This window comes from Balearica regulorum, chromosome 4 (assembly GCF_011004875.1).
Source record: "Balearica regulorum gibbericeps isolate bBalReg1 chromosome 4, bBalReg1.pri, whole genome shotgun sequence".
NCBI classification, from domain to species: Eukaryota; Metazoa; Chordata; class Aves; order Gruiformes; family Gruidae; genus Balearica; species Balearica regulorum.
In genome coordinates this window covers 75,595,560-75,621,979 of record NC_046187.1, presented here as the reverse complement: position 1 = coordinate 75,621,979, position 26,420 = coordinate 75,595,560, and the positions used below count along the sequence as shown (strand labels likewise).

At 50.9% G+C, this 26,420-nt stretch overlaps 1 protein-coding gene across 2 annotated transcripts; it reads right to left on the bottom strand.

Annotated features, from left to right (window-relative positions):
• Positions 1-546: 546 nt before the first annotated feature.
• On the bottom strand, positions 547-26,159 carry ATOH8 (atonal bHLH transcription factor 8). 2 transcript variants are annotated; one of them, XM_075752735.1, is made up of 3 exons: positions 25,390-26,152; positions 10,797-10,988; positions 547-2,255 (listed from the first exon to the last, which is right to left on the bottom strand). In XM_075752735.1, the coding sequence occupies exons 1-3, from the start codon at positions 25,822-25,824 to the stop codon at positions 2,250-2,252; spliced, it is 633 nt and encodes a 210-aa protein (XP_075608850.1). In that variant the 5' UTR covers positions 25,825-26,152; the 3' UTR covers positions 547-2,249. The 2 variants fall into 2 exon arrangements, with proteins under 2 accessions (XP_075608850.1, XP_075608849.1); XM_075752734.1 differs by lacking the exon at positions 547-2,255 and adding an exon at positions 3,266-10,231 and having other exon boundaries at positions 25,390-26,159.
• Positions 26,160-26,420: the final 261 nt, after the last annotated feature.

Below are 26,420 nucleotides of genomic sequence, written 5' to 3'. Positions count from 1 at the left end.
ATATCGATAACTCTCCCTGCAGACCTTGCCTTACTGATAATTATTAACTCTCACAAATCGAGAGCCACTGCAGAACTGGTGACTAGTTTTGAGAAATGGTTATTTCTCAAATTAAAAATGCTCGGTGAATTTTGGATGCTGCTTGAAGACAGAAATGGTTACAGGCTTTCCTTAGCCCCCAGCTGTGTGGCATAGCCCGTGTGCGTCAGGGTGGGGACAACCTGGGGTTGTCTTTTTGCTCTTGCTCAAAACCCAGATGGGAGAATTGCAGCGTGGCCCCGTACAAAACCTCCAGTTCCCCGTTTAGGTCATCTTGCAATGAATTTTTCTGTTTCCTACTGCCTTCCAATTCCCTCTCACTGTTTTCTTTAGCTGGGCCACATCTGTGACGTCAGCCGCTCGCTAGTTCTCAAAAGCAAATGCACTTTAAACCCAACCCTTTGACATGGGTGCAAACATCCCCGGGAGCGTTTCCCGCAGTCCGTGAGCTCAGCCCCTCTCCCTGTTACAAGCTAAAAAGCTGGCCTTAACGTATATAACGAAAGACAGGGTTAAAAACTGTGCTTTAATAAAGAAATACAAATGACAATCTAAAAATGTATTTTATTGGGCTGCTAATAATGACCGGCGGTGAGGGTGGAGGGGTGAGCAGTAGAAAGAGCTCCTGGGAAGGGGCTTGGACACAGCTGTCCCCCGCGTGTCCCAGGAATCAGGTAGCAGACATCTCGAGCATCCTCACCGGGAGCTCGCCCATCCTCGCCCGAGCCAGGGGACTTGGCAGCGAGCGGACCATCACCGTGCAGCCTGGCACCCCAGACCCTGCTCCGGTGAGCTCAGGTTTTGCATGCCGGCTCCCCAGCTCCGTGTTCATCTGCTAGCTGCTCAGATTGGAAAATAAACGGGCAGGCACCGAGGAGTTCAAGTTTTATAGCCATGTCAGTAAAACAGAGACGATTCCCTCCCCCTGCCCCAGCCCCTCGCCCTCCCCAGTGCCCAGCGATGCCCGGACAGATTCGGACTGGAGTAAGTCAGACACCCAGGAACCTGATTTACGCTGATGTAGCCAAGATGCAAATCTGGCCTCACAAATAACCTTTCCCCTTGAGTGGGAAACAAAATATGTTAATCTCCTTGGCTTGGAAACCCCCTTTTTTTTTTTTTTTTACTTGAACACAGAGCTCTGCCCCCCCATCATTAGCAGATGTCTTGCATATGAACTGCATTACCTATAAAGTCTGCTTACTCCAAGCAAATGTTTCTCAATTTTTTTTTTTTTAACTTCAATTTGAAGTGAAAGGTACAGTATAGGATTCAAATGCTTTTGCATTACATGGGTTTCTGACCACTTGAAAAACCCCACGGAAAAGACTTCACAAACTTGAAACACCCACTGAATCGTTTTGCTGCCTTTCATTCTGCCTAGCTGAACTTTCTTTTGATATCCTGGGTTGTTTTTTTTTCTTTTTTTTTCTTTACATGGCACTTAGCTTTTGCTTATTTAATTTTATTTATTTATTAAAAAAAAAAAAATTCATAGCTCCTTTTTCAGCTCTCACTTTGTGTCAGTATTTCTACCCTGTGGATGTGTCGCACAGGCAGGAACGTCGGGAAACTGCCCAAAAGGCAGAACTATGGAATAGCTCAAAGCAAGAAGCAAATCTGAACGCCGCAGCACGACTTGGTGTTGTCCCAGCTCTTGCCCACACTGAATGCTGGCTCCTGGGCTGCAGGCAGAGAAGTGCGGGCAGGAGAAATAAGAGGCGACTCACAGAAGGACTCAGAAATTCGGATTTGTCTCCGACAGCTGGCTGGCCTGCTCGCCACCATCTGAATGGCACCTCTGACTTTTCTTTGGCTCAAAGATTAACGTTAAGGCAAAAATAAGACACAGTGTAGAAGCTCCATCAAATCTTTGGCACAACAGCAACAACAACAACAAAAAATTACTGTACACATGAGCTGAGAGGGTAACATTTCCCAGTTAAGCAAAGGGAAAAGTGCTAAATAAATTGCACGTACTAGAAGGTGGCTGGCTTAACAACAATAAGAAGCATTCCCATCCTTTTTTTTTTTCTTTTCCTTTTTTCCTTTCTGTTCCAGAGATTAAGAGAGTTCCTTGGCCAATTGTCATCTCGAAAAGGGGCTTCTGCAAAAAAGCTGCTTGCAGTCTTCATCTGGATCACGCAACCTTTGCCAAGAACAGATGTAACTCTGGCTGGAAGCTCTTCTGAATCCTCCCTTCCTGGTTATTACTCCTGGAAAGAGAAAGATGCACCATCAGAACAGCGAACACATGGCGTCCCGGCGGCTCCTTGCACGAACGACCATCGACCATCGTTGACACATGCTGGGCTGTCCTCAGGGACAGTTGGCCATGGGACCCGCTAAGGGCTTGCAAAGCAACCACCTGCAGGTGCCACAATGGTGGCCAGAGCCCACGTAGAGCAGAGGGACTGGCAGAGAGGGGATGAGAAAGCTTTGGGGAAGAAATGCAACCATGTAATTAGGTGCTGGCTCCAGCTTGTGCTGCAAAAGAATTGGAAACGATGGCAAATACCTACTTTTGACAAGACCTGCAGCTTTTTTGGGTCTATTTTCAGCTTCAGAAGCTGATCTCAGAATTACAGAGGGAAAGCAAAGGAGTTGGGACAAGCTGGATTTGTGCAGGACACGGGGTTTATTTCTGTATTTTAGTGATTGCATTTACTTTTCTGCACGCACGGCTTCTCAGCCTGCAGGACTCCAACCTGTCCCTTGTGCCTCGGCGTCCCACTGCGAGTCACGGCCGTGGCAGACGTGCTTGGGTAATTGCATTTGGCTACAGAGTATTACGGCCAGGTCCGTTGGAAAATGCACAACTCCAAAGCACAGCAGCTTCAGACAGGGAAAACCTCGTTAAAACCCCTTCGTCATTAAAATAAGCCCCGCAAATATCCCACAAGTTCAGAACGGAGTAAAATACTCAGGGCCTGCTCTTTCATGACATCACATCTCTGTTGTCTGCCATCATCACGTGGGCTCCTAAATCCTCCTTTAAGTAACTTAGGAATTAGAAACTTGGAAATGAGATCCCATTTACTGAGTCCAACCACCGTTTCTTGTTTTTTGCCAGTGGATTTAAGAGCCCTTCAGGGTGCAGTACGGCCTCTGAAGGTCCTTTGGACACGGTCATCAATTCTCCGGACAGATCAGCCGTCTTTCTGACAGCCTTAAAAAGGTCAAACTCCTTAAAGCTTGGCCTGAAAAACATTTTTTCCTCAATTCGTTTTGTTTCTGTACTGCCTCTCCTTTTCCATTACTGGGTATTGTAACATTAAGGTATAAAATAGGACTAAGATACTGATTTTACTTTATTTTATATTTATTTTATTACTATCATTATCTGTTTGTTAGATCGATCATCACAGCTGAGCATCCATGCCGAGCTAAGGGGCAGGGGGACCCAAAATCCACCCTGACACCCTCTCCTGCAAAGTGCAGACCACGGGAAGCACAGGATGGACCCAGGACCATCAGAATTTCCCTCGATAAGAGTATTTTGCTGAAAGGGCCCAGCTCATCCTCCATGCAAGAAATACTGGTCTCTGCTGGACCCCGGACTCGTGGTGTTGGGGTCAGCACATCTGGATACGGCAGAGGCGGCGTTTGGTCACGTGGCTCTGCCAGAGAGCATCACAGCGGCCGCGCCGTGGGCTGGCCGCATCCCAGCACATCCCGGCAATAACAAAGTCCCAGGATAAATGTCACTCCCTCGGTCCCGGCCCGCATCGGTTGCTCTCCTACATAAGCAATAACGAACTCTTCACATGTGGCACATGCCAAATCTGAAAATGGAGCTCATTATTGCAATTATTATCAATAAGGAGGTGTCTCTGATGACTGTAACACATTACCTAGCGCTGCTCAGAGCAGGAGGATGTAGAAACTATTGCTCTAATTCAAGTCCTGAACTGGGATTAGAGATTTTGAATAAATGAGGTTTAGATGGGAGAAGGACAAACAGCCTTGCGTATCACAAATGTTTTTGTTAGGAACCCCCTAAAATTATTTCCCAGCGATAAATATTATATATTAATAACCTGTAATAGAAAAATCGGTTGTTTAATTTATCCCATGTGGAAAGAAAATATAAAAGAAGAAAAAGGAGGGAAGCAATGACCGCTCTCATTAATATTAAAAGACAGTAGAGAGACAAATCCCCCCTGCTCCCATCTGGAACAGCAGTCTTAGCAAGCAAAACCTTTTCCACTGCAGGAACGAATTACCCAGCAATAGCAGCCTCGTGCCCTAAGCCAAAGCCACCGGAGTCACAGGGCGCCCGGTCCCCTCGCTTGTGCCTCTGGTGCTCTTCAAAGTGCTGAACAGACAGGACCTGAGATTGCAGTTGCAAAAAATACCATGAGCTGTAAGACCTCCTGCGTTCCTTCAGAGAGGTAAGGGTGCTCGATGCTGATAAAAAAGCATTGGTGGGTTTTGGGAAGCAGGATGGTTTTAGGAAGAGGAGCCTGGGCAGGAGGTTTCTGCTCTGAAGTCTTTGCAACTGGGGAAGATCAGCCATGGGGATGGGGGGGGCAAGGGGGAATATGTACAAACCAGCCAAGGGCAGGTAAGGGCTGTACCTTCAAGGCAAAGAAAATGGAAAGAGGAATGGAGAGATCCCTCTGCAACACGGTGGAGGATCTCAGCTCAGCTCGTCGGCACCGCTTGGTTGGTCCCCAGGTGCTGCCCGACGCTGGCCGTGGGTTTTGTTAGGGGGGAACAGGCTCCTCTCTTTCCCCCTCCACCTTTTTCCACTCCAGCCAGGAGCTCTGAAGACAGATTTATTAACCAGAGTCTGCTTTAAACTAATAATATCAGAACTCCCATGGCTCTTGAATTTGACAACTGGCCCAATGACCTTGGTGAGTTTGCAGCATCCCGGCGCATTTCAATCTCTATAAATCAAAGCACTTCTGGAATTGAGTCAGCCTTTGTTCCAGGGCTTCTCCTGTCTCTTCTACTCACATTTTCCTTTTGCTGTAGTTACCTGATATCCATGGGGCGGATCTTACCCTATTCTTGGTAATACCCTTGCTACCAAGGGAGCAGAGCCAATGCTGGGAGCCTGCTCCCACCGTGGGAGCAAATCCCCGGCTCCAGCCTTTCTGTGCTGTGATGCGGCTGCTCCAACACCTCTTGAAACACAGTGAATTTTGGGTGTTGATGTGCAACATGGGGTCCCACATCACCTCCTTTGTGCAAGGAAAAGCTTTCGGCCCTGCTCTTTGGGGTGCTGTCGCTCAGACCCCCAAGGGGCCAACGCAGGGTGCGCAGTGCCGTGGGGGATGCACCCAGTGCCTGCTCGGCGTCGGGTCAACTTGCTCATGAACTTACAACGAGCCCTTAGCATCACACCTCTGCCCCATTTGCAACTGCTGTTTTGGGTTGCAGGGACATATCAAACGTAAGCGATAAGCACGGGAATCCGCTACGGCGCTTATGCAGCTTTATTTTTAAGCAGGTTTGTTCCCCGGGTGTGTAATCCCTCAGCCAGCACGGGGCAGGGATAACTCATGGCCAGGTGGATCCAGTTCCCCCCCACACCTCCCCGGGGATGCTGCCGTCCCGCTGTCCCGCCGGCAGACGGACGGCTCAGAGCGGGTCGCTGCTCTCCTGTGGTCCAGCTCCTCCCCGGGGCCCGTGGAGCCGGCGGCCGTGGGGAAGCAGACTGGCTGGCTGCCCGCTCTCGCCTGCAAGTCCTAGCAGGGAAATGAAGCTATTTTTAAAGAGGAACCTCTGCGAAGTCAAACTGCAGAGAAAGGGAGGTTGAATCTCATTATCAGACCCCCCCCGGCCTCAACCTGCACAGGATGGGAAGCAGCGAGGAAGAAATGCCATGCAGATCATCAAGATTTTTACTGTGCCGGCTCCGAATGTGTTATAATAATCAATACCAGATGATCGATAACAGCAAGCCACAGCGGCCAGGATCATCCACACAAACCAGGGGGTGGGAGCTGTGGCTGTATCTCAGGGCTCTGTCTAAATAAATCATGAGTCATGATACAGTGTTATAGCAAAAATATGCTCCAAGCAAATGGTTTCAGTGCTACACAAATCAAGCCTGCCACTACCATTTCTCTTTCATAATATAAAACCTTAACTTGTTCACTTCTGCAAGTAAATACGCCCGCAGAATGCCCTCTTTGGAATTTTTCAATGGGAATAAGTGTTACCTACAGCGGGAGCTCTGCTTTTAGCAAAGTAGCAATGAGGCGGCATCAAGGCATGGCAGAACACCACAATAACTATTTTATATAATGCAATAATTACATACACAATGTGAGCCATTTTAGTGCAGCAGACTGCAACAAATAGAGTGGCTTTTCATTCTATATATGCTTCTATATCATTTAATTATCAGGGGAAAAAAAAAATATATATATAGCACATTTTTGATTTTTAATTCCTTGCGTCTGTGTGCATCCACATACACAGGCACAAAAACAAGAAACTAAATTCCAGCCGAAAACTTTTATTGAGCTCCAACTGCTCGCCTGTTATTCATAACCCAGTTTCCTCTCTCACAAAGAGACCTTTCGCATGGTTTGGGGTTTGGATTTTTTTTTTTTTTTATGTGTGTGTGTTTCTTTTTTTTTTTTTTTTTCCTTCTGCCTCGCTAACAGCTGCTCGCAGTGTTGTATCCTGAGTGATGATGAGGTTCTGAAAGTGTTTTTTTGGAACAGATGGCCAGGAGAGAGCCGGGGAATGTGCCAGCAGCGAGCTGGGGAATGCGCCAAGTCCTGCAGTGACTGAGTACTCCGGGTTCCAGCTCGCGTGCCTTTCCCCTGCCCTCTGCCCCAAGTGGCGCCAGCAGGACTTCCCAGCTCGCGCTCCGAACATCTGGAGTCTGCGACTGCCAGAAGAGCCGGGACGGGGGGAGGATGAAGCGAAAAAAAAAAAATTTAAAAAAAAAAAAAAAAAAAAAATCCCTCACCCATCCCTCCCCGCTCCGGCTTAGCTCCCATGGCCGCGGCGATGTTGCTGCCTTGCACGAGGGCTGATCAAAAGCAAAGAGGAAGGAAAAGAAAATGAACCCTGCGATGGGGGTTTGGGGTTGTTTTTTTAGCGGTTGGGGTTTTCTGTTCGGTGCTGGGTGCTGGGTGTGTTGTATAGGGTATTTGTTTAGCGGTTGGATCCTGCTCTGCGTAGACCGAAGGGCTGCGGTTGTGCTGCCTGGTGGGGAGGTAAGGTCTGCCCCATAGCCTGTGGGGCTGGGGGACGTGGGGGACTGCGGTGCACAGCTCTGCACCCACAAAACCACCAATCTCCAGGGAGAGCGCCTGGCCGCGAACCCTAAAGCCCTAACCCTACCCTGAGCCATAACGCCGCCTTCCTGCAGGGCACCAGGATTTGGCCCTGAGGGGAAAAGGCTGTAAAAGGAGACTGTGCCAACAGCTGGCTGGACCCGACACCCTATAAAACCCGTGCAAGGCTTTCAGATGATCTCTGGCCACTCGGGATCATGTCTCATGCAGAAACAGGGTACACTAGGGATGAGAAAACTTGGACCCCTCCTTGCTGATCCACTTCCTTTCGCTCAGCGCTGCTGGAGGATGCTCTTGGCCGGAGCCAAGGGCAGATCCCCCCTTTTCCCAGGACACAAGTGTGGCCCCAGCAGGACTCGGGACTCTGCTGAGGGTGTCGCAACCCAAATATCTGACGTAGTGCGACTCTTGGGTGCATGGTGAAGGGCAAGGCTTAGTCCAGATCATTTGTATACCCAAGCAAAAGGCAGCTTTAAAAAATGAAGGCTATCATCAGAATTTTCCACCCCACCATGCACCTTTTTTTTTTAAAGAAAAGGCATTTGAAGCCCTTCAATTACCCCCTTGGCCGCTTATAAATGAGATCTCCCATCACCAAACACCCTCAATCAAATCTCAGTTGCAACAACTAAAATCACCATATAACTGCTGTTAGGACTGGAAGAGGGATTTTTTTTTTTCCTAGCAAAGTTTGAAAGGCTAAAGCCAACTTTTCTAATTAACAGAACAGAGTAGAAAGGGGGAAAACCCCACCCCATTAAATTTCCTATTGCAACAGCAAAGTCTGAACAACAGCCTAATGTTAGGGACAGCAGAAAATTCACCCTCAAAAACAAAGCAAAGGGCGACGCACAATCCAGCAAACGCAACATCTGGAGCCTCTGCCTGCCAAAACAAACTCCAACCAGCTACTTTTTTGTGTGAAAAGCTCACAGTGCCATAGCACATCGCAATCGGAGAGCTGAGAGAGCAAGCGACAGAGCCAGGGACACAATAAAATGGAGATGACAGGAGATAAGGGTGCAGCTCGAGAAGCAGAGGTTTGCATTCAGCCTTGCTGTGATTTTTTTTTTTTTTTTTTAAGAGAGAACAAAAAAGGAAACCTAAACCCAACGACAACAAAAATATAACAACCACCCCAAAGTCGATAATTCAGAGGAACTGCTTGGCGAGCAGTGGTTTCGGAGACCTGATTAAAAACACGCACAGCTTAGAAAAACGTGCCGATTTCAAAATTAATGAGGGCGCGGTGATTTTGGGCCAAGCCATTGTATCCTCATCCAGCTGCCTGCGCGAGACCCCCCAGGAGAGACATCCCTTCACACCACCTGACATCCAGAGCTCGGATCTTCCCTGCACAGCCATCCCGGATCTGTAATTTCCCTCTGAGAATGGCATTTCCCTCCCTCGGGCTCACGATGCCATCGATCTGCTTGCCTGAAGGAGGAAGGGATGAGTCCTCCCAACCCTGGCTTTGCATCCCCACTCCTATCTACTGGGAATTACTGGTATTACTTAGTGGTACCTACTGATTTTGGCTTTATTATCAGCTGAATGTGCTCTTCAGCCAGGCGAATCCACAGGCTCTTGGGCTGCCCAGACCCTCCTAAACTTGGACTTTCCCCAACGGCAGAAACGGATCTGCAAGACACTTTCCAGAAAGAAAAACAAAGCAGAGCAGGGAGCAGGACCCTGCCTTGGGTACGAAGCCCAGCTTTCTTTTTGGAGAGGGCCTTTGGAGAAGGGTGAGGGTGGGTGTCCTTCACAAACTTGCCAAAAAGGCTGATTTTTCTCCCGATGATGCTGTTTCTGTGGATCGGTGGTGGCCCGGTGGGAGGCGGGATGTGCCGATGCCCCATGAGAGCTTCATTGTTCACGCGCTCTCGATGGGCTCAGGGCTTTTCTCCATGCGTCCGCTCCGGAGCAAACTTTAGAGAACAAATGCCATAAATGGAAGCCTTTTAATTCTTATTTTTTTAATTACGGGTGGGCCCAGCCCTAACCCTCGGATGTGAACACCCTGGGATTTGGAGCCATTTGAAATCTGGCTCTGCGTTTTCTGTCTTTAAGCTTGCGTTGGTTTTTGTAAGTCAAGACAATGGATCTCAGCCCATTGGGCACCCAAAGCCTGAACATCAGCCCAGCAATCTGCTGAAGCTCCAAAAAGGATGCTCATCCTCTTTTCCCCCATCTCGACTTGGGGAAGGAACCCAAGACCGAACTAGCAATCTGCTGAAGCTCCAGAAAGGATGCTCATCTCCTTCTCCTCCATCTTGACTTGGGGAGGGGACCCAAGACCCAACTCTCACCTCACCGGAGGGTTGCGGGCATCACATTAGTGTCCCTGGGACACCACCGCCTGTGGCACTATGGACCCCACAATGAACCTCCAATTCTGGGCCGTGTCCAGGAGCTTCCCCCTCCGCCTCCCAGTTTCTGCCGATGCTGTTGGCCACGGGCAAGCGGTGCCGCGTCTCCGCCTGGCACTGCTGCTCTGGGAGCATAAATATGGCCCGTGACAGCGAGAGGAAGTGACAGGGACTGTGCTATTGTGTTTATTTATAAACTGAATTTCTGCAGGATGATTTGTTGGGCTAAAGAGGAGGAAAAGCAAGGAAACCTGCCTGAATCGGAGGCAGATCTTAACAACACCGGGGAAGGAGCCTGCTCCCCGGCTTAGCTGCCCATTCATCCATTAAAATCACGCTGATTTATTATCCTGCCTGACAAGCGAGCCCAGAAAGCAGGGGGAAGTTCAATTCAAGTTTACAAAACTCTTTTTGTCATAAAAGCCCGAACAAAGACATCAATCACTCCTTTAATTCACCCATGTCACTCTCCGAGAGGAAAACTGGCAGAACGCTCCGCTTCCTCCTCCCGCCGCTTGACGATGATTTCACCTAATTGGTTCAGTGTTAAGTAACCTAAAGGAATGCAAGGCGTAATTAGATTTAACGTTGTTTCCTCAAGATACCCACATGTCCTTCAGGTCATACATCTTACTAATGTGTTTATACATACAATGTCTCCATTAACTACTTTTTTTTTGTTGTCGGGTGATTTTTCTCGGAGATAAGTGTTAGATTAAACAAAACAGAAAACACAGGCGGGCGACTGTGTTTTATGGGCTCCAAAAGGCGACTCGAGGTTGGTTTGGTTTAACAAATAACAGCCCCAAGATGACTCTAATATGATCACGCTTGTGTTAAAACACATGATGGGCTACTAACGAGAGGAAGAGCCCGGCGCGGAGGACGGGGAGGAGAGAAAAGCTTTTGATTAGAGAGGAATGTGGTTATTACAAGATCAGACAGATGGAGGAGAAAAAGCAAGAGAGAAAGGCAAGGGATAAAAAAAAAATCAGGAAAATTTCAAGAGTTTGAGAAAGGAAGGAAACCGCTTTGGATTTTTTTTTTTTTTTTCCTTTTTTCCCCCCCTTTTGTAACTTTTACCGTTATTTGGGGGTGAGGGGGAGAGGCTGTAACATACCTTCCTTTTTTTAGATCTTCCTTCTGCTTGTAAGGTCCTAGTGCACTGCTCCACGCATTCAGAGAAGCTCATGTTACTGTGGTCAGCGCTGTAATCCAGGTCTGCTAGTCTGGCCAGGGAAAGGATATAGTTACAGGCTATTCTCAAGATGGCCAGTTTGGACAACTTTTGACCATAAGAATAGCAGGGAACCTAGAAAGGGTAACAGGGAAAAAGAAAATATTAAAAATTAGGCCAGATAAACAAAATATCTTGCTTGAAGCATGACAAAACAACTGTAGGTTATTTTCTTAGCAGTTTTTAACATAAATAGGAACTCTAGCGATAAAAGGCCATATGGTCCCAACAGGTTTTTAAGAAGAACTCCCCCGCTGATCTCCATGGGGATGAAAGCAGCACGAAGCCTCTTGATTTCAGCGGGGCAGTTCTGCTTAAAATGCGACAGCAGGATACGGCCCGGGACGTCTGCCTGTCGTTCAGTTCGCTTCTCAGAGGTCCTGTTTTTCTCAGAAGCCTGCAACCCCCATGCCACCCCATTACTCGTCTTGAGCAACTTACTCCCTGCAAGTAGCTCCAATGCCATCACAGGTCTTGCAGAATAAGGCAATAAGGGGATTATGAGCAAATATATCACAACCTGGTGTTTTCGCACTCCAACAGCATTGATCATGACTTCCAGCCCGTGCAAAAACACGATGCTGTTGCAGGAGCAGGACGCGGAGGCAGTAATTCCTACCTGCTGAAACACCCCATCACGGTATCTCACATCCCAGAACAGACCAAACCAGAGCCTGGTTCAGGGCTGTATCTTACACAATTTATTTCTTTACCCTTGAAGATTTCTAGTGTAATGTGAAACATTCAAGCAATTCAAACTAAAGCGTATGTGTCTAAATAACTGCACAGTACACGTTTCACGCTGCAGAAGGTTTGATTGCTTTTCAATCATGATCCAGCAAAGCGCTACACAGACGCTCAATTTTAGGCACACAACTTTGACATGTCCAGCTTAAGGAGAGATGTTCTTCTGAGTTCCATAGGCTTGGGGCCCCGTTTGCTAGTTTGCAAAATTACTAAAGGTTGTTCAGCCTTTAATGCACGCAAGTCTATCGCCTACGGGAAACTGGAGCCGGGCGTTTATCTGAAATCCATCCTAGCCACTCGGGTTGTCTGACTAACCGTCAATCTAAGTTTTCATACTACATCAATCACTGGAATGCCTCAATGTGCCTCTACCATCTGCCTCTGAACCAGTCTCCATCCTCCTCATCCCTCTAGGGTGTCACACTCTGCTTAGGGTTGGAGATTTTTTTATGCTTCTTGCCATGCTCATGCCTCAGCTTCTCTTTTCTCCACGGAGGCACAAAAGCAGGCTCATCCCTGGAGTGGTGTCCCTCACTTTACATAAGGTAAGATGGGTTCACCCCCTCCGTGAACCCCACAGCGGCCATATGCAGATGCCAAGGGAGGAGCAGAAGAGCTCAGGCATATATAGGATTTCCCCAAGTATTCTGCCAGGCTCCAACTAACGTCAGCTCCATGACCTCAGCTAGATGTGCCTTCCCCACATTTAGCAACCCATGATAGATCTTTTTTGTCTGTGAATGTGGTCTGGTAAGCTGAACCCCCGTCAATTTTGAGCACACACAACATCCTTTTACTAAGTTTTCTCCCCAGTCTATATAACGCTGCCCTCCTTTCGCTTGTTTTGAACTTGGCTCCTACTGTCTTCACTTGAGGTCCCCCTGTTCCTGAACTGGAAGAGAAGACAACAGATTTTCATTCATCTCCTCCGTGACACATGTTTTTAGTCCTCCATCATCTGTTCAGCCTCTTTTCCAGAAGAAAATGATCAAACCTCCTTAAGCAGACAGTTGTGTGGAAGCCATCTCATACCTTTGATGACCCTTGCTGCTCTTTCCTGAACCCTTCCTAGTCCTTTTGGAGCTAAGAGGATCAGAACAACACACAGTATTCACGTTGTGGATGCTCTGTGTATTTATCTAATGGATGCTTATGTTATCTGTTTTATTTAATATTCTTTTTCTCATAACTCCTGATTTGATTTGTGACCAGTCACATTTGTGACTACCAGGCACTGACCTGAGACTTCCATTGAACTATCTACAGAAACCCTGAGGTCTCTCTTCTCTGAGATAATGGTCAGCTCAGGGTCTATCATTTCATATGTGGAATCTGGTATGGTTTTTCCCATACATATAACTTTATCTACATTGTTTTTATTTCATCTGCCATATTATTACCTAGTCATTCAGAGTCATAAGGTCCCTCCGTAACTCTGCTTATCTTTGCTACCTTTAGCAAATATCAGTACCATTTGCTGGAGTATTGCCAGCAAACTTCCTATCACACTGCTCACCCACCTTTCCAGGTCATTTATAAACACACTCAGTGGCACAGCTCACACAGTCACGATTGCAGCTGGTGGGACCTTTGAGGTCTCCAACCCAACTCCCTGCTCAAAGCAGAACTAAGCTCAGGGTCATACCCTGGTATGTCCACTCGTGACATCCCTCCCCACAGGAACCAGCCCTTTTCCCCTACGTTCCCTGCCTGTCCACCGATCACTGATCCACACTCCTGTCCAAGCTGCTCAGTTTCTTCAAACGCTCTTAGGGAGGAGCTCTGCCTTAATACTTATGGAAATCCAAACCAACTACAATTGGTTGGATCACCCTTATCCATGAGCACGTGGATTTTAACGCTGTTGACCCTAGAGGCCATTTGGCTTGTACAATACAGCTGAGGTGCCGAGTAGTATCCAACCTCTCCAGAAGCAAGCCAACAGGCTTCAAAGGGCCTTTTATTATACACACCATCTGCTACTGATACCCCTGAGGAGGCAAGGAATCACAGAATCATAGAATAGTTTGAGTTGGAAGGGACCTTTAAAGGTCATCTAGTCTGACCTCCCCCCTGCAATAAGCAGGGACATAGCAGGGAATCTATTTATCCTCTGGGAATACCCAGTGACACTGCTGCATTGACCTTAGGTGGCACTTCCATGGAGCAGAAACTACTCTGCTGGCAATACTAATCCAAAAGTGACAGAGCCACTTCCAAGCCCCTCCTGATGGAAAACAGAACTAGGTGTCTCACGGGGTTTGAGATATGTGCTGTAAGACCCTCTTTGCAAAGCTGGCAGTCAAGGAAAAGGCAAAGGCTAAGTGTTGTCCCCATCGCTCCACAGTGAGTCAGAGGGGTAGATGGAAATGGCTGGAGTCTGGGGGCACAACAGGCCTCTTTTTGCCCAGCAAAATCTCTCTCTAAATCCTTGCCTTCATTTCTTTGCCACCATTATGCACCCACCAACTGCACTTGCCCTCAGACCGTAATACCTGGCCCCCAGATACAATAAGCTGAGAGTTATTTTGAAAGCAAGAGCTTCGGGCAGCAGAAACACCCAAGTCTCTCCTGACACCGATGTAAGAACAGTGGAGAACCCAGATCAAACAGCAGCATGAAAGACCAAAGCAAGATGGAAACTAAAATGGAAGGATTCAGTGAAATGTGGGAGTAATTTCAGAATTAGAGCAAGAAGGAAGTTAAATCAAATGGAAGGAAAATAGACCACGAAATCCTTGAGGCTGATGCACAGACACTGTCCAGTTACAACACAAGAAGGCAGGCTAATGTCTTTCTTCCTCATCTGTTTTGCTCTCTTTCTTTTGTGTTTTATGAAACAAAAAAAAAAAAGAAGAAACAAAATAAAAACCAAACTGTTTTGCAGGACATGTTTGCTACAAATTCCAAGAAAGATCTCAGTGCTAACACAGTTGACAAAACCCTCATCTGGGATTACACAACGCTCTTCCCACACGCCGCAGCAAAGTTCAAACTGGAGCTGGCCCGTATGTACACAGAAGGAGGTTCACCTTGAGCAGCTCAGATACCACCGTGATGGGTGCGGGGCACCAACATCAAGAGATAAGAGTTTTTGCCATGGTAACAGTGTTAGAATAACTGTTTTGTAGGAACCTTCCCTGTCTTGGCTCAGCTCCTGCCATTTTAATGTTTCCTTTTGAATTAAACATGGGAAATTGAGAGAGGAATGAGCCACTTTTAGTTCAGATCGGATCCAAAGCTTCCCCAAGCAGTCTGTGTGTGTGTGTAGAAAGTGAACTTCAGTTTTATTCCTTCTTTAACACAAAGCCAGCAGGGAAGAGGGGACAGATTTGCACAAACTGGAGTGAAGGGTGTTGATGACACACATGGATACCAAGAAATCTTCAAAATCTGACCTAAAACAGAGCGAGTGTCTTCTTAGAAAGGGGAAAAATGCTTGATGTGGCTGGTGTGGCCACGCAGGTGTAACCCTCCCAGCTCCAATGAGGTCTGTGCTACACAGGTGTTCAGGAGGTCACGCGAGCTACACAGGTTTCACCAGGAGGTAATGTGAGCAGGCATCCATCACGCTCCTGGTGAGCACCAAGCCCTTTCCTTCTGTCACCTTCTTGCTCATCACGCCTGAGCCAAACAGACATCAGTGCTTTGGTGGGAGAACTGTGAAGACAGGAGCTAGGCAGGTCCGTTCAGAGCCTGGGGGAACCAGGGGAGAGCTCAAGTTCCCGTGCGGTTAATGAAAATATTTCCCTTATCTGACCTCACTGATTTCTGCCGAGCGGCAGTGCAGCTCACCGTCTTGCCTGCAATATTTGCAATGATTAAAAGGAATTAGGAAGGAACTGCAACTGAAATTTCACACCGATCCGAAGGAATGCAGCTGTCTGCTAGAAAGGAAAGGATACTGGCACCATCCTCAGCTTCGCGAGATCAGCACGGCAGTGGGCTGGGACCAGCAGGAACCAGAGCTTCAGCCAGAGGATGTTTGTCGGTTGTGTCTGTGAAGGGCTCTGCAGAGTCTCATGGTGGCTTATCAGTGATCTCCAGGCTGGCAGGGGCTGAAGCAACGCAAGATGCATGCTCTTGAGACATGTTCCTGTGCAGAAGAGCCCTTCTTTGGCAGGAAGATAGGACGGGATGTGACCTAAAACAGGTCTTTTCCATCCTTGACGTCTGTGATTCAGAGGCAGTGCCCTTGGAAGACCAAAGATGCTCCCTTTGAAGTCCGTGGGAAGGGTGCCAGAGCAGTGCTCGGCCCGCAGCCAGTCCCCTCAAGGAAGGCAGAACCCTGCTGCAGCTCCCCGGAGCGTCACTGTCATCCAACAAAGAAACGGTCTTGGAGTTGATTCTCACCCAGGGCACACAAGAGGAGACTGTGGGATGAGGTTGGGGAACAACTAGAGAAAAAGATGGGTGAGAGGGTACAATAACCACCCCTGCCATATGAGGGTGCAGGGTGTGTTCACCATGATGGATCTGTGGGGAACAACCAGGAGCATCCCATGAATTTTAGGAGCATTAAGCCAGTTCACACCATTGAGCTTCTGGCTGAGTAGCTCTGTTATCAATAAGATACAATTTCTATAAACATCCTCTGGACCTGTACGGATAATGTCTGTAAAACCGTGTCTGCTCTGTTTTTACGGTACATGAAAATGCTGGAAGAAAGAAGGGTGTTGGGTGCTGGGGGTCCAGACCTCTGTGTTATCGTGCTAGAAATGGGACTTAGCAGCACGGACTTGCTCAGATCCTCTCCACATGAGGGTCGCACAGGGAAGAATTGGGCCCCTTGGGTACAGGAGGGAAGACGGGATGGCTCCGAGGCAGAGGAACGTCTGTGTTTGCGATGCAGTGTAAGCTAAGGCATCCTGACAGCTAGCTCCTCCACTACAGGCCTTAATAAGCTGCTGATTTTACCTGTCTGTTAATTCATCTGGTTTATTTTTATGCTGGGAGTTAAAACACATCAGGGTACCCTCCCGGGACAGCAGTTGGCTGCCTCTTCCCCGCGTCTGAACACGCAGCACAACTGCACTGTCTCATTGTTTGTGCTGCACCTCCTGCCAAAAATATTTCCAGAAGGTTCATATAAATGTCCAGTGCTTAATAGTTCTGGCTTTCACACATCATCCTTTCACCCTGGCATGAGTCAGATGTTTCCCAGGGTTAAGGCACCTCTGGGGAAAGCCAGCAGGTTGGGGCAGCAGGACCACTGGTACTCCTTGCTCGTCGGTCCTGAGCGCGCGGTAAACCTCTTTCCTGCCTTTCGCACTGTCCCAGAGTATCTCCAGAGCTAGTGTCTGTGGAGCTACTGGGAAGAGGAGTAGACAAGTTGCGGATTCTCCATCATTGGAAGTGTTCAAGCTCAGGTTGGGTGGAGTTTTGAGAGACCTGATCTAGTGAAAGATCATGGAATCACAGAATGGTTTGGGTTGGAAGGTACCTCAAAGACCATCTAGTTCCAACTCCCCTGCCATGGGCAGGGACACCCTCCACTAGCCCAGGTTGCCCAAAGCCCCATCCAACCTGGCCTTGAACACTGCCAGGGAGGGGGCATCCACAGCTTCTCTGGGCAACCTGTTCCAGTGCCTCACCACCCTCACAGGGAAGAATTTCTTCCTAATATCTCATCTAAACCTACCCTCCTTCAGCTTAAGGACCATTAGCCCTTGTCCTATACCTACAGGCCCTTGTAAACAGTCCCTCTCCAGCTTTTGAAGATGTCCCTGCCTATAGTAAGGGGTTGGACTAGATGATCTTTAAGGGTCCCTTCCAACCCAAACCATTCTGTGATTCTGTGAGTAACAGCCTTAACAAGGAGAAGGCCTTGTCTAGAAGATCATCGCTTGTTTTCAAGATGCATTATGTTGTGGACCATGTTTGGGAAGGGTTTGGAGCCAGCCTTCTTCCTTCCACCCAGTTCCAGCGGGGAGTTGAACACATATGAGTCCTCTACTTCTTGGGCATCTGTTGGTTGACCCGATAGTTGGTGTGTTCAGAGTTGCCATTAAGGAACTTGGCTTCCCTACCATGCTCTTGACAACCATGTGTCCTGAGTCCTCCTAACATCCCAGGTGGGACGATGATGATTTATACAGCCATATGACAGAAAAGCCTGCAAGCGTTGCTGTAAGGTCCTTTCACAGTCCTCCCAGACCCCTCCAGTGCAGTCAGTTATCAGTGGGTGGATTTGGCGATTGCAGCAACCGCACCACGGAAGCAGACAGCTTTCATGGAGTGCCTGAACTTAGGGCCCAGGAGAACCACTGTGTGGTTCTGAGCCATCAAACAACTTGCAGCTACCAGACAGGCAGCTTTGCCGCCTGCAAGACTACTCCCACATGCAGAAACAGAGCCTGATGCGTGGTCCTCGATTCTAAATACCCCTCCTCCTGCCCATGGCAGAGCACCAGACAGCTTCCACCGATGGCTCCTCCATGCCACCGGTGCTCACTACACCAAACCAAATCTTCAGGGCAGCATTGCACAGGTTTGAACCCAGCAAGGCCAAGTTCTACTTTGCGGGTAGATGGCATGGTTCTCAGGGGAGTGCTTTTGGAGAAGGGCTTCATCTGTGGCTGAATGTCTCACGGTGTCAGACGCTCCACAGAGCTCTATTCCGGCCAGCGATGGGCAGCTATTTCATACAGTAGGTATGGGAGGCTCTTGTTCCTCTGCCACCAAGCTGCGGCGGTGCGGAACGGGCAGCCTCATGCTAGGAAAGCAATCACAGCATTTTGAAAGAAAGCCTCATTCGTGCCTCGCCACAGGCAGCGAAGCGTGCAGCCAGGGACCAAACCTAGCTTAAAAATGCCAGCAAGAACAAAAGCAGCATCACTCAGGCAGGAGCACTAGTCCTGACCGAGGCGCCTTCGCCTCTCGGGTGGGTCCAAGCAGTCAAATAACCCGGCTCCCAGTTCCCTCCCAGCTCCTGGCTCCCCCATCGCTCACATTGCAAAAACATGAGTTCACTCCTTGGAGCGAATGAATTGGCTTCCTCCAAACAAAACCTAGGTGTGGTGCTGGGTGAGTTCACCCCAGGGATCTCTTCCAAACGGCAGTCTGGTTAACACTGCCCCAGGCTTGGCTCCACTCTGTTTTGGACAGTCCTCCTGCGCTATCCCTGGACGGTTTGCACCCTCAAAGCTTCCCGCACATCCTCGGGGCACGCAACACACAGTATCATGCATGAAAAATATCACACTGCTGGGCTGTAGCAAAGCTCTTACCTTATTGCAGGAGCTTTGAGCCACTTCCCCAAATAATAACTACAGAGAGGACTACTGGGGTATGACAGGAGAAATCCCAGGGCCATTGGGCCCAGAAAATCTCCTCTAGAAGGGGCTACCCTCAAGCACTATAGTGGGGAAACACTTTTTTGGGTGACATTTTAGTAGTGGCCATCTCCATCTCTGAGGTCCAATTGGTCCAATTCACCTGGGGAACAGGAGAACAAGCTCCACCAGAGCTAACGGCATTACACCAGCCCCAGCTTGGCCTTGGTGATTCTTTAGTCACTGGCCACTTCTGGACACCACAGGGTTTTCCAGTCCCTTGCTTATCGCTGCTTAGACCCAGGAGCTGCCCGGAGCCTGTGGCCAGCTGCAAGGAGCACAATCCTCCTGCAGCACACGCGTGGCTCTGCTCGCATCCCTGCAACCCTGCTTGGCACAGGGGACAGTGCAAACTGTGACCGGGGTGGGATATATCACGTTGTGAACACACGTGGCATGGACTGAAGGAGATGCAGGTCGGGAACAAAGACCCTGGGGGGGGGGGCTCTGCTGCAAGGTACCATAAAGTGTCCCACCTCCCCACCACGGGGACTGCAGCCCGGAGAGGAATTTGAGAGCGGATTAAGGCAGGGAGCGGAGGCTGGATTCAAAGCCCAATGGAGAAAAGCAGACTCTTTCCTCCGATTCAGCGGGAGCCATAAGAAAACACAGAGGTTAACTCCGGGTGGCTGCAGCAGGCAGAGCAAATACCTCCCGACAGGAGCGGGATTTGTAGCAGAGGATAAAATCAGTTAGTAGCCAAGGGAGCAAACAAGCCCTGTTCTTGGTGACACACAGTCATTGTTTTCAGGATTTTTGTCCTTTTGTCTGGTTTCTCCCTTATTTTCTCTCCCCTTGCTTTGCTTCAGGCCAGTATTTTGTCATCTTCTTTAGCTGTTAAACCACAGTGCCGTCCCGCTCTGCCCCAACCAGGCTCTAAATAACTGTAAGCGTCACTCCCGACTGGTTGAAACCACTGAGATGCTCCGGTTAACGCTATGCTGTTCAACGACAACACGCAGTGGTGGCACTGCACGTTGTGAGCAACATGTGGAGGATGCTCCGGCTCTCCCGAAGCCCATCAGCATCTCTTCAACTGCCACTGTGGAGCAGGGCCAAACCTTCCCGCCTGGCTGTCTTCCCCAGGGAGCTCAATGGGCAGTTTGCCTTCAAGAGCTGGGTTTTAAGGCATCTTAGGGTTTCCTGTTGGTAGGATCATGGGGGGATGAATCACTGGGAATAGGGCTGGGAGATGTCAGCAGGTGATGGAGGAAAGCCTCCTCACCATGCAGTAAGGACATGCCAGCGACACTGGTCGCATACGGTGTCCCGCCTGCAGAGGTGACAAACCACAGCCACCTTTGGGATGACACACAAATAGGTTGAGCACGTAATGACGCATCCCCAGAATAGCCTCAGCCTCCACCGGCTTGTGGCTAAGGCGCTGCTCAAGCCACAGGTCCTGCCTGCATTTAGTGCCTGGCTTGTCCCTTCAAACCCCTGCAGACAGCTTGTCCCCGTGCCACCCCACAGCAAGGCAACCTCCTCCCCATGGCCTTGAGGCTGCCGCTCCTGAGGTCCCACCACGTCCCTGACGGGAGCGAGCGGGGTCTTTTCTGCACTGATTTAACAACAAGCCACAGCAGCCACGTGCATGCTGGCAGCAAAAAGTGAAAGGATCCTAGTGGGGGGAAAAAACCCTCCACTCCAGCAGCTAAAAAGCCCTATAAAACCCTAAAATATCTCCAGAACCCACATGAGTGAGGAGAGCGAGGCTGTCAGCTGCTAAGGCAGAGAGCGCCCTGGTAATGCAGTGGTGAAAAGATTTAGAAAAACGCCAATATACTTCAAGGGAAAATAAATGTCTGTGGACACATTCGCTCCCGGCACAGACTCTAGCTCGCAGTGGCTCGATGCGTTGCTTGCTTGAGGAGGAGCTGGACAGCAGTGCTCCAGAGAGAAACCAGATGTGCGAGCCTAGGCAGGCTCCAGATCAGGAAGGCTGCTGTGGTTGTCTCCGTCCATCGAGGGAGAGTTTGCTGCCACCTTAGGGTCTGTCAGCACAGCTGAGAAGCTCGATCGCATCTCCTGTAAGTGCAATATACTGGTGGGAGTTGGTTTGCTTGGGTGCCCGCTGCAGCCTAACGGTGGAGAGCACTATCTCCTCCTGGCCAAGGCCTCCAGGAGCAAACCTGGTGGCTAAGTCCATGCTGTAATAAATGTTAAGGTGGTTCCGTTTCACACTTGGCATGTGCTGGAGTAAGAGACTCTTGCTGCCAAAAAGAGTTTACAGACAAAAAAGAGCCGGTGTTGCTGGTAACCCTGGCCTGGCCTGGATAGCAGTTGCTCTGAAGATGCGCAGTGGTGTTGTCACATCTTGCTTCCTCCGAACAATTGCACTGCTTCATGAACTGGAACATCTACTGGCACAGGGGTGCTTCAGATGGAGGAGGAGATGCCCTCGGGTTCTTGTGAACTCAGTGCTGCATCTTTGTCTGCATCAGAGATGTTTGAGCTTGTTGACCACCCACAAGGGTAGGGAGAGGGAGAGAAAAAGGATGGAAGTGACAACCCATTCTGTCACTTATGGGGGTTCTGGAGCAGCTGGGACAGTGCAAGAACCCACTGACCAGCATCTGCCAGGGCATCTGAGGACAGGAGACCAGTGCTCAGGGTAGGACCTGCCCAGCCACCGGGACAGGAGCAGCACCCAGCAGGGACACGCAGAAGGGCAGCAGCAGAGGGAGAGCAAGGTATAGCAGAAATATCTCCACCATCTCAGAGAGTTTTAGAGCAAGTGAGTGTTTTCCACAGGGAACTATGCTGTTAGCCTCAGGAGTCCACTGTCAGTGGAAGGATCACTTGGACAAATGACGCTTGGGGGACTGAGGGGGGGAAATCTCTTCCAGGCTGAGTAGCTGAAGATCACAAGTGCCAAGACTAGGGGGAAGGAGCATCTACTCTTCAGTCCCACTTCAGTGTTATGGCTCTGTGGTGAAGGCAGCAGCTCGATACAGAGAGAGGGAGAAAGATCCTTGTTCGTGGTGGCCATAACACCAAAGGGCGAGCACAATGGCAATGACACATCTCTCCCAAGAGCAGGCAGCTTCTCGGAGCCCGCAGCTGCCCGTCTACCTCCCACCTCTGAGGCGGCCCTGGCCTTGGAGGCGAGCCGGGGACAGCTAAGTGCTCAGGGACACGGCTGGATTAGCCTCTCCTTGTGTGAAACGACTGTGGTTGGCTCTTCCTCCAGCAAGAACTGGGGGGAAAAAAAAAAAAAAAAAGCCACCCCTTCCTGCCATCTGGAGAGTTAGCTGACACAAGCCAAAACATGTGTGCCATATGTACACAGCTGCAGAGCACAGGGACGCCGCTGTCAGCCCATCTGCCCGGCATGCTGCATGCCAGTCGCTCGCCCTCGGGTGGGCTGCCGAGACAGGGAGGGTGTCCTGCAGGGAGGCATGCTTCCCCTTCCTCCTCCTCCTCACCCAGCACAGACAGGCTCGCTATGGTGTGGCCGTGGTGGGCCTGATCCTGCAATCATTGGAGTTTTATCTCATGCGTGCCAGCGAGGATGGGTATGTCCAGCCCCATACACCCAGACAGGGTGGGGAAGGGGATGACACCTGCGTGGGTGCTGGGTACCGGTGGCTGAGCGGGGCTCCTGCTTCCAGCAGCTCCACATCCAGCACCCGACCCCTTCCCAAAGGAGCACTGGGCCATGGCCGGCTGCGGGCAAGCACGGCACTCTCCCGTGCTCCTCGCCCGCCCGTCTGTGGGGAGGTATCGGTTTCAGCGCCTCAGGAAAAGCCTCCCAGCTGCTTAAGAGCCTGATACGTGATGACAAGGAGAGACGGAGGACTAACCGAGGAAGAAGAAGTAAACCGAGGTCTGTGGCTGACGGCACACAGGGATTGCCTCCTGCACGGGGCTGAAGCCCTTTGTATGTATGCTCAGGGATGTGAAAAGGCGACGCTTACAAGAGGCAAGAGAAAGCCTCCCTGCTGCATTTACCTCTACAAATGCATCTCTCCGTACTCCCGCTTCCCAGCCCCGCTGACCAGGACGTCACGGAAAGCAACGTCCTCTCTTCTGATCCAAACTGCTCCTCAAAAACCTTGCCGCCGGCACCGGTGTGAATGATTTGAGTGACAAGCCAGCACCGCGCGTATGTGCAATGAAGCCGACTGTCACCTGATGTCACGTACGGCACCAAGCACGCCGTTGGCAGCCCAACAAGAAATTAATCCAAATGTCATCCAATGATGGTCGGGACAGCCAGCCCACCCCTCAGCAAATTGCTAGGAAAACCTCGCAGCAAACATTTCCCAGAGAATGATTTCTTTCTCTCTGCAGAGCGAATACAGCTCTACCAGTATGTTCCTGTGCTGACCCTAGAGACCGGCTTTCATGGGAAGAGAGGACAGCAACTTGTTCTCCCGGCTCTTTGGGCTCCCAGCTGAGTCCAGGGCTGAAATGATTTATGGAGACAGGGCCAAGGCCAGGAATCTGAGGCTTTTCAAGAGTTGCTCATTTCCCAAAAGAGTGCGGCTTTAATTTGTTGCTTGCCTGACTTCTGCTTGAGGCTCAGCCTAGAACAAGATTGCCAGTGATTTGGGAAATCAGTGCTACTTCCCCTTGCGGTTTTGGTGGTGTAGATGTCTGTCCACGGAGAATTAGACTGACACTTTCAAGCGTGTTACACACAGCCCCCAAACAACTGAGATATGGAAGTAGCTTATAGAAACAAAATATATCAAGTCTGGAGTTTGCATTTACAATGGGTGGCCTCTCAGCATGGGAGGGACAGCATCCAGCACACACTGGATTACTGCGATTATAACAGAAGCTGTCAGATCCCACCACCGCGTGGTGATTAAAAATGCTCTAGTTTAGACGCTCATCAGCAATTCTCTCCTGACATACAGCCCCAGTCTCAGCCTGCGCTTCCTACCGAGGATGAGGCTGGAAGTCTGTTTGCAGAAGTGGATGATGGGGAAGGATTAACTCTTGGGGTGCAGCTATCCAACGCTCAGCGGTCACTGAGAAGGGCTAGAGGCATCACAGTGAGAGAGCGCAGGAGGTGGGAACAAGCAGAGCCGCTCTACGCAGAACAAGATTGAGTTCTAGAGCGAGCACCCTCGGGGAGCAGCTTGGATTAAGTGAAGTCTGAAAGATGGTAGCCAAAAGCCTGAGTGTGTGAGTCTCCCTGCAAGCAGAGCGTGCCGCTCCCACCGGGCTGGAGGGACCATCCTGGGACAGGTGATAGTCAGCATCTCACGATCAGACTCAACTGCAGGTCAGAGCTCTCCAAGCCCTGTGCATCTCCTCCTTCCTACACACCTGGAACAGTCCCGGCAGCATTTACTGGAAAGGCAGAAAAGCCGGGACAGCTGCGTTTGCGCAGTGTGACAGCACACCTTTGTCTATCAGTGAGCTGTTACAGTGTGCCTACACACAGAGAGAGGTACAGGGCTGAGTACGGGGTCAGGGCACGAATTTATCCTTGCGGGGGAGATACAAGAACCTTGAAGCTTGTCTGGATCTCTCCTCACTTTCCACATGTTGGGAAGGTGAGAGATTTTGTACAAAACTTCATTTACCTTTCAGAAGCTCCACCCTGTCAGTGAGAACACATCTATTATCCTTCACAGACGACCACGAGGATTTTCAAGACCTCTCAACAAGAAAGCCAGGCACCGTACACACTTCAAGCACACGCTACAGTAAAAATCATGGGAAATAACCTGGCAGGGGACCTACAACTTAAGTCACCTATCCCTTGCAGACACAGGGCACACGTAAAGTTTCAGAGGTGGCTGCGGTAACCCCCAGGGCCCTGGGGGGTCAGGCAGCCTACACAAAAGCCAACGGGACCATGTCGCTGCCCACATTCCCAGTGACCCCTTTGGGGCTGCCCACCCCAGCACGAGAGCTAGCGAGCATACGTGCTCTTGGGAGAGGAGCATCACCGCAGCTCGCAGCTTGGCCAAACGCCTCTCCTCCATCCTCCGTTTTCACTCGGAGGGCTTTCTTGGGTTTGTTTCATTTTTTTTTCCCCCTCCATGCCATTCTCTCTCCGGGAGGGAAAAAAAAGTCCAAAAGTTTCTAACTGCAAGCAAATTAAAAGCCCTTATTTATTTATCTTGATTGTTAGCATAGTTCTAGGGTTGGTACTTCCAGGCATTTTGAACCGACTTCCCCTTCTGTCAGGCGTCCACTCCCGGCTCCTGCCTTTAACCTCCCCGCGCCCTGCGCACCCATCAGCACCCCTCGGGCGTCTGCGAAAGGGAGAGCAGTGGGTGCTGGAGGGGAGCACTTTGCAAAGCGATACCCGGCACCCTCCCCTCCCCATCCCCGCAGCTCGTTGGCGGAGCCCCCGGCTCCCCGCGGGGACGCAGGACCGGGGTGGGGGGGGGGGGGGGCGGCGCGGTGCCCCGGCCGGCGGCAGGTACCTGCTTCCGCAGCGCCTCGAAGGCGGCGCTGATGGTGTGGACGCGGGTCCTCTCCCGGGCGTTGGCCAACAGCCGCCGCGTCTGCTGCAGGGCTTTGATCTCCGGCGAGACGCCGGACGCCTCGCCCGGCCGCGGGCGCGGGGAGGCGGCGGGCGGCGGCGGCGGCGGGCGGGCGGCGGGGGGCGGCGGCGGCGGCGCGGCGGGGAAGGCGGTGGCGGCGCCGAGCGCGGCGCTGCGCGGCTCCCAGGCGGGCGGCGGGACGGCGGGGGGTGGCGGGGGGGGAGCGCGGAGCCCCGTCCGCCTCCCGCTCAGCACTTTCAGCTCCACGCGGAAACTTTTGCACCCGTGCTTGCGCCGCAGCCGCCGCAGCCCCCCGAGTTCGGCGGCGCAGAGGCGCGGCCAGGGCTCGCCCTCCGCCAGCGGCGTGCTCCGCATGGCGCGGGGCGCTACGCGTGTGCGCTCAGCAGCGGCTGCTCCGCCGCTCCGCTCCCGCTGCTGCTGCTGCTGCTGCTGCTGCTGCTACTGCTGCTGCTGCCGCCGCCGCCCCGCTGCCGCCGCCGCCCATCTGCGCCCGCTCGGCCGCGGCGGGCAGCGGAGCGCTGGCGGGCCGGCTCCCTCCGTCCGTGCGTGCGTGCGTCCGTCCGTCCGCGGCTCCCCGCAGCCTGCCTCCCACCGCCGGCAGCCGGCCCGCCGCGCAGATGAGCGGCTTTAAAGAAACAGGAAGGCTGGCCTTTTTTTTTTTTTTTTTTCTTCCCAAAACAGCTGTGCTGCCAATCTCCTTTGTTCATCCCCCCCCCCCCCCCTTCTCTTCCCTTCCCTCCCACCCCACTCCCACTTTCTTCTTTAATCTCTCTCTTCCATACGATGGAAGAGAAATCCTGCCCCCCGGAGACTCGCCGCGACCCGCCGTGTGTGCTTTTTTCCCCCACCCCCCTTCTTGCCTCCCCAGGGAAATCTGTGATTTCGTTTGTTTTCCAGCCCCTCTTCATCCCCCTTCTCCCCTCTTATCACTCATTTCCCTCATCAAGATC

Coding starts and splice junctions, on each gene's coding strand:
- ATOH8 (XM_075752734.1), bottom strand. CDS start 25,824: ATGCGGAGCACGCCGCTGGCGGAGGGCGAGCCCTGGCCGCGCCTCTGC. Junction 10,989..25,389: donor TCGAGGCGCTGCGGAAGCAG/GTACCTGCCGCC, acceptor TACCCTTTCTAG/GTTCCCTGCTATTCTTATGG.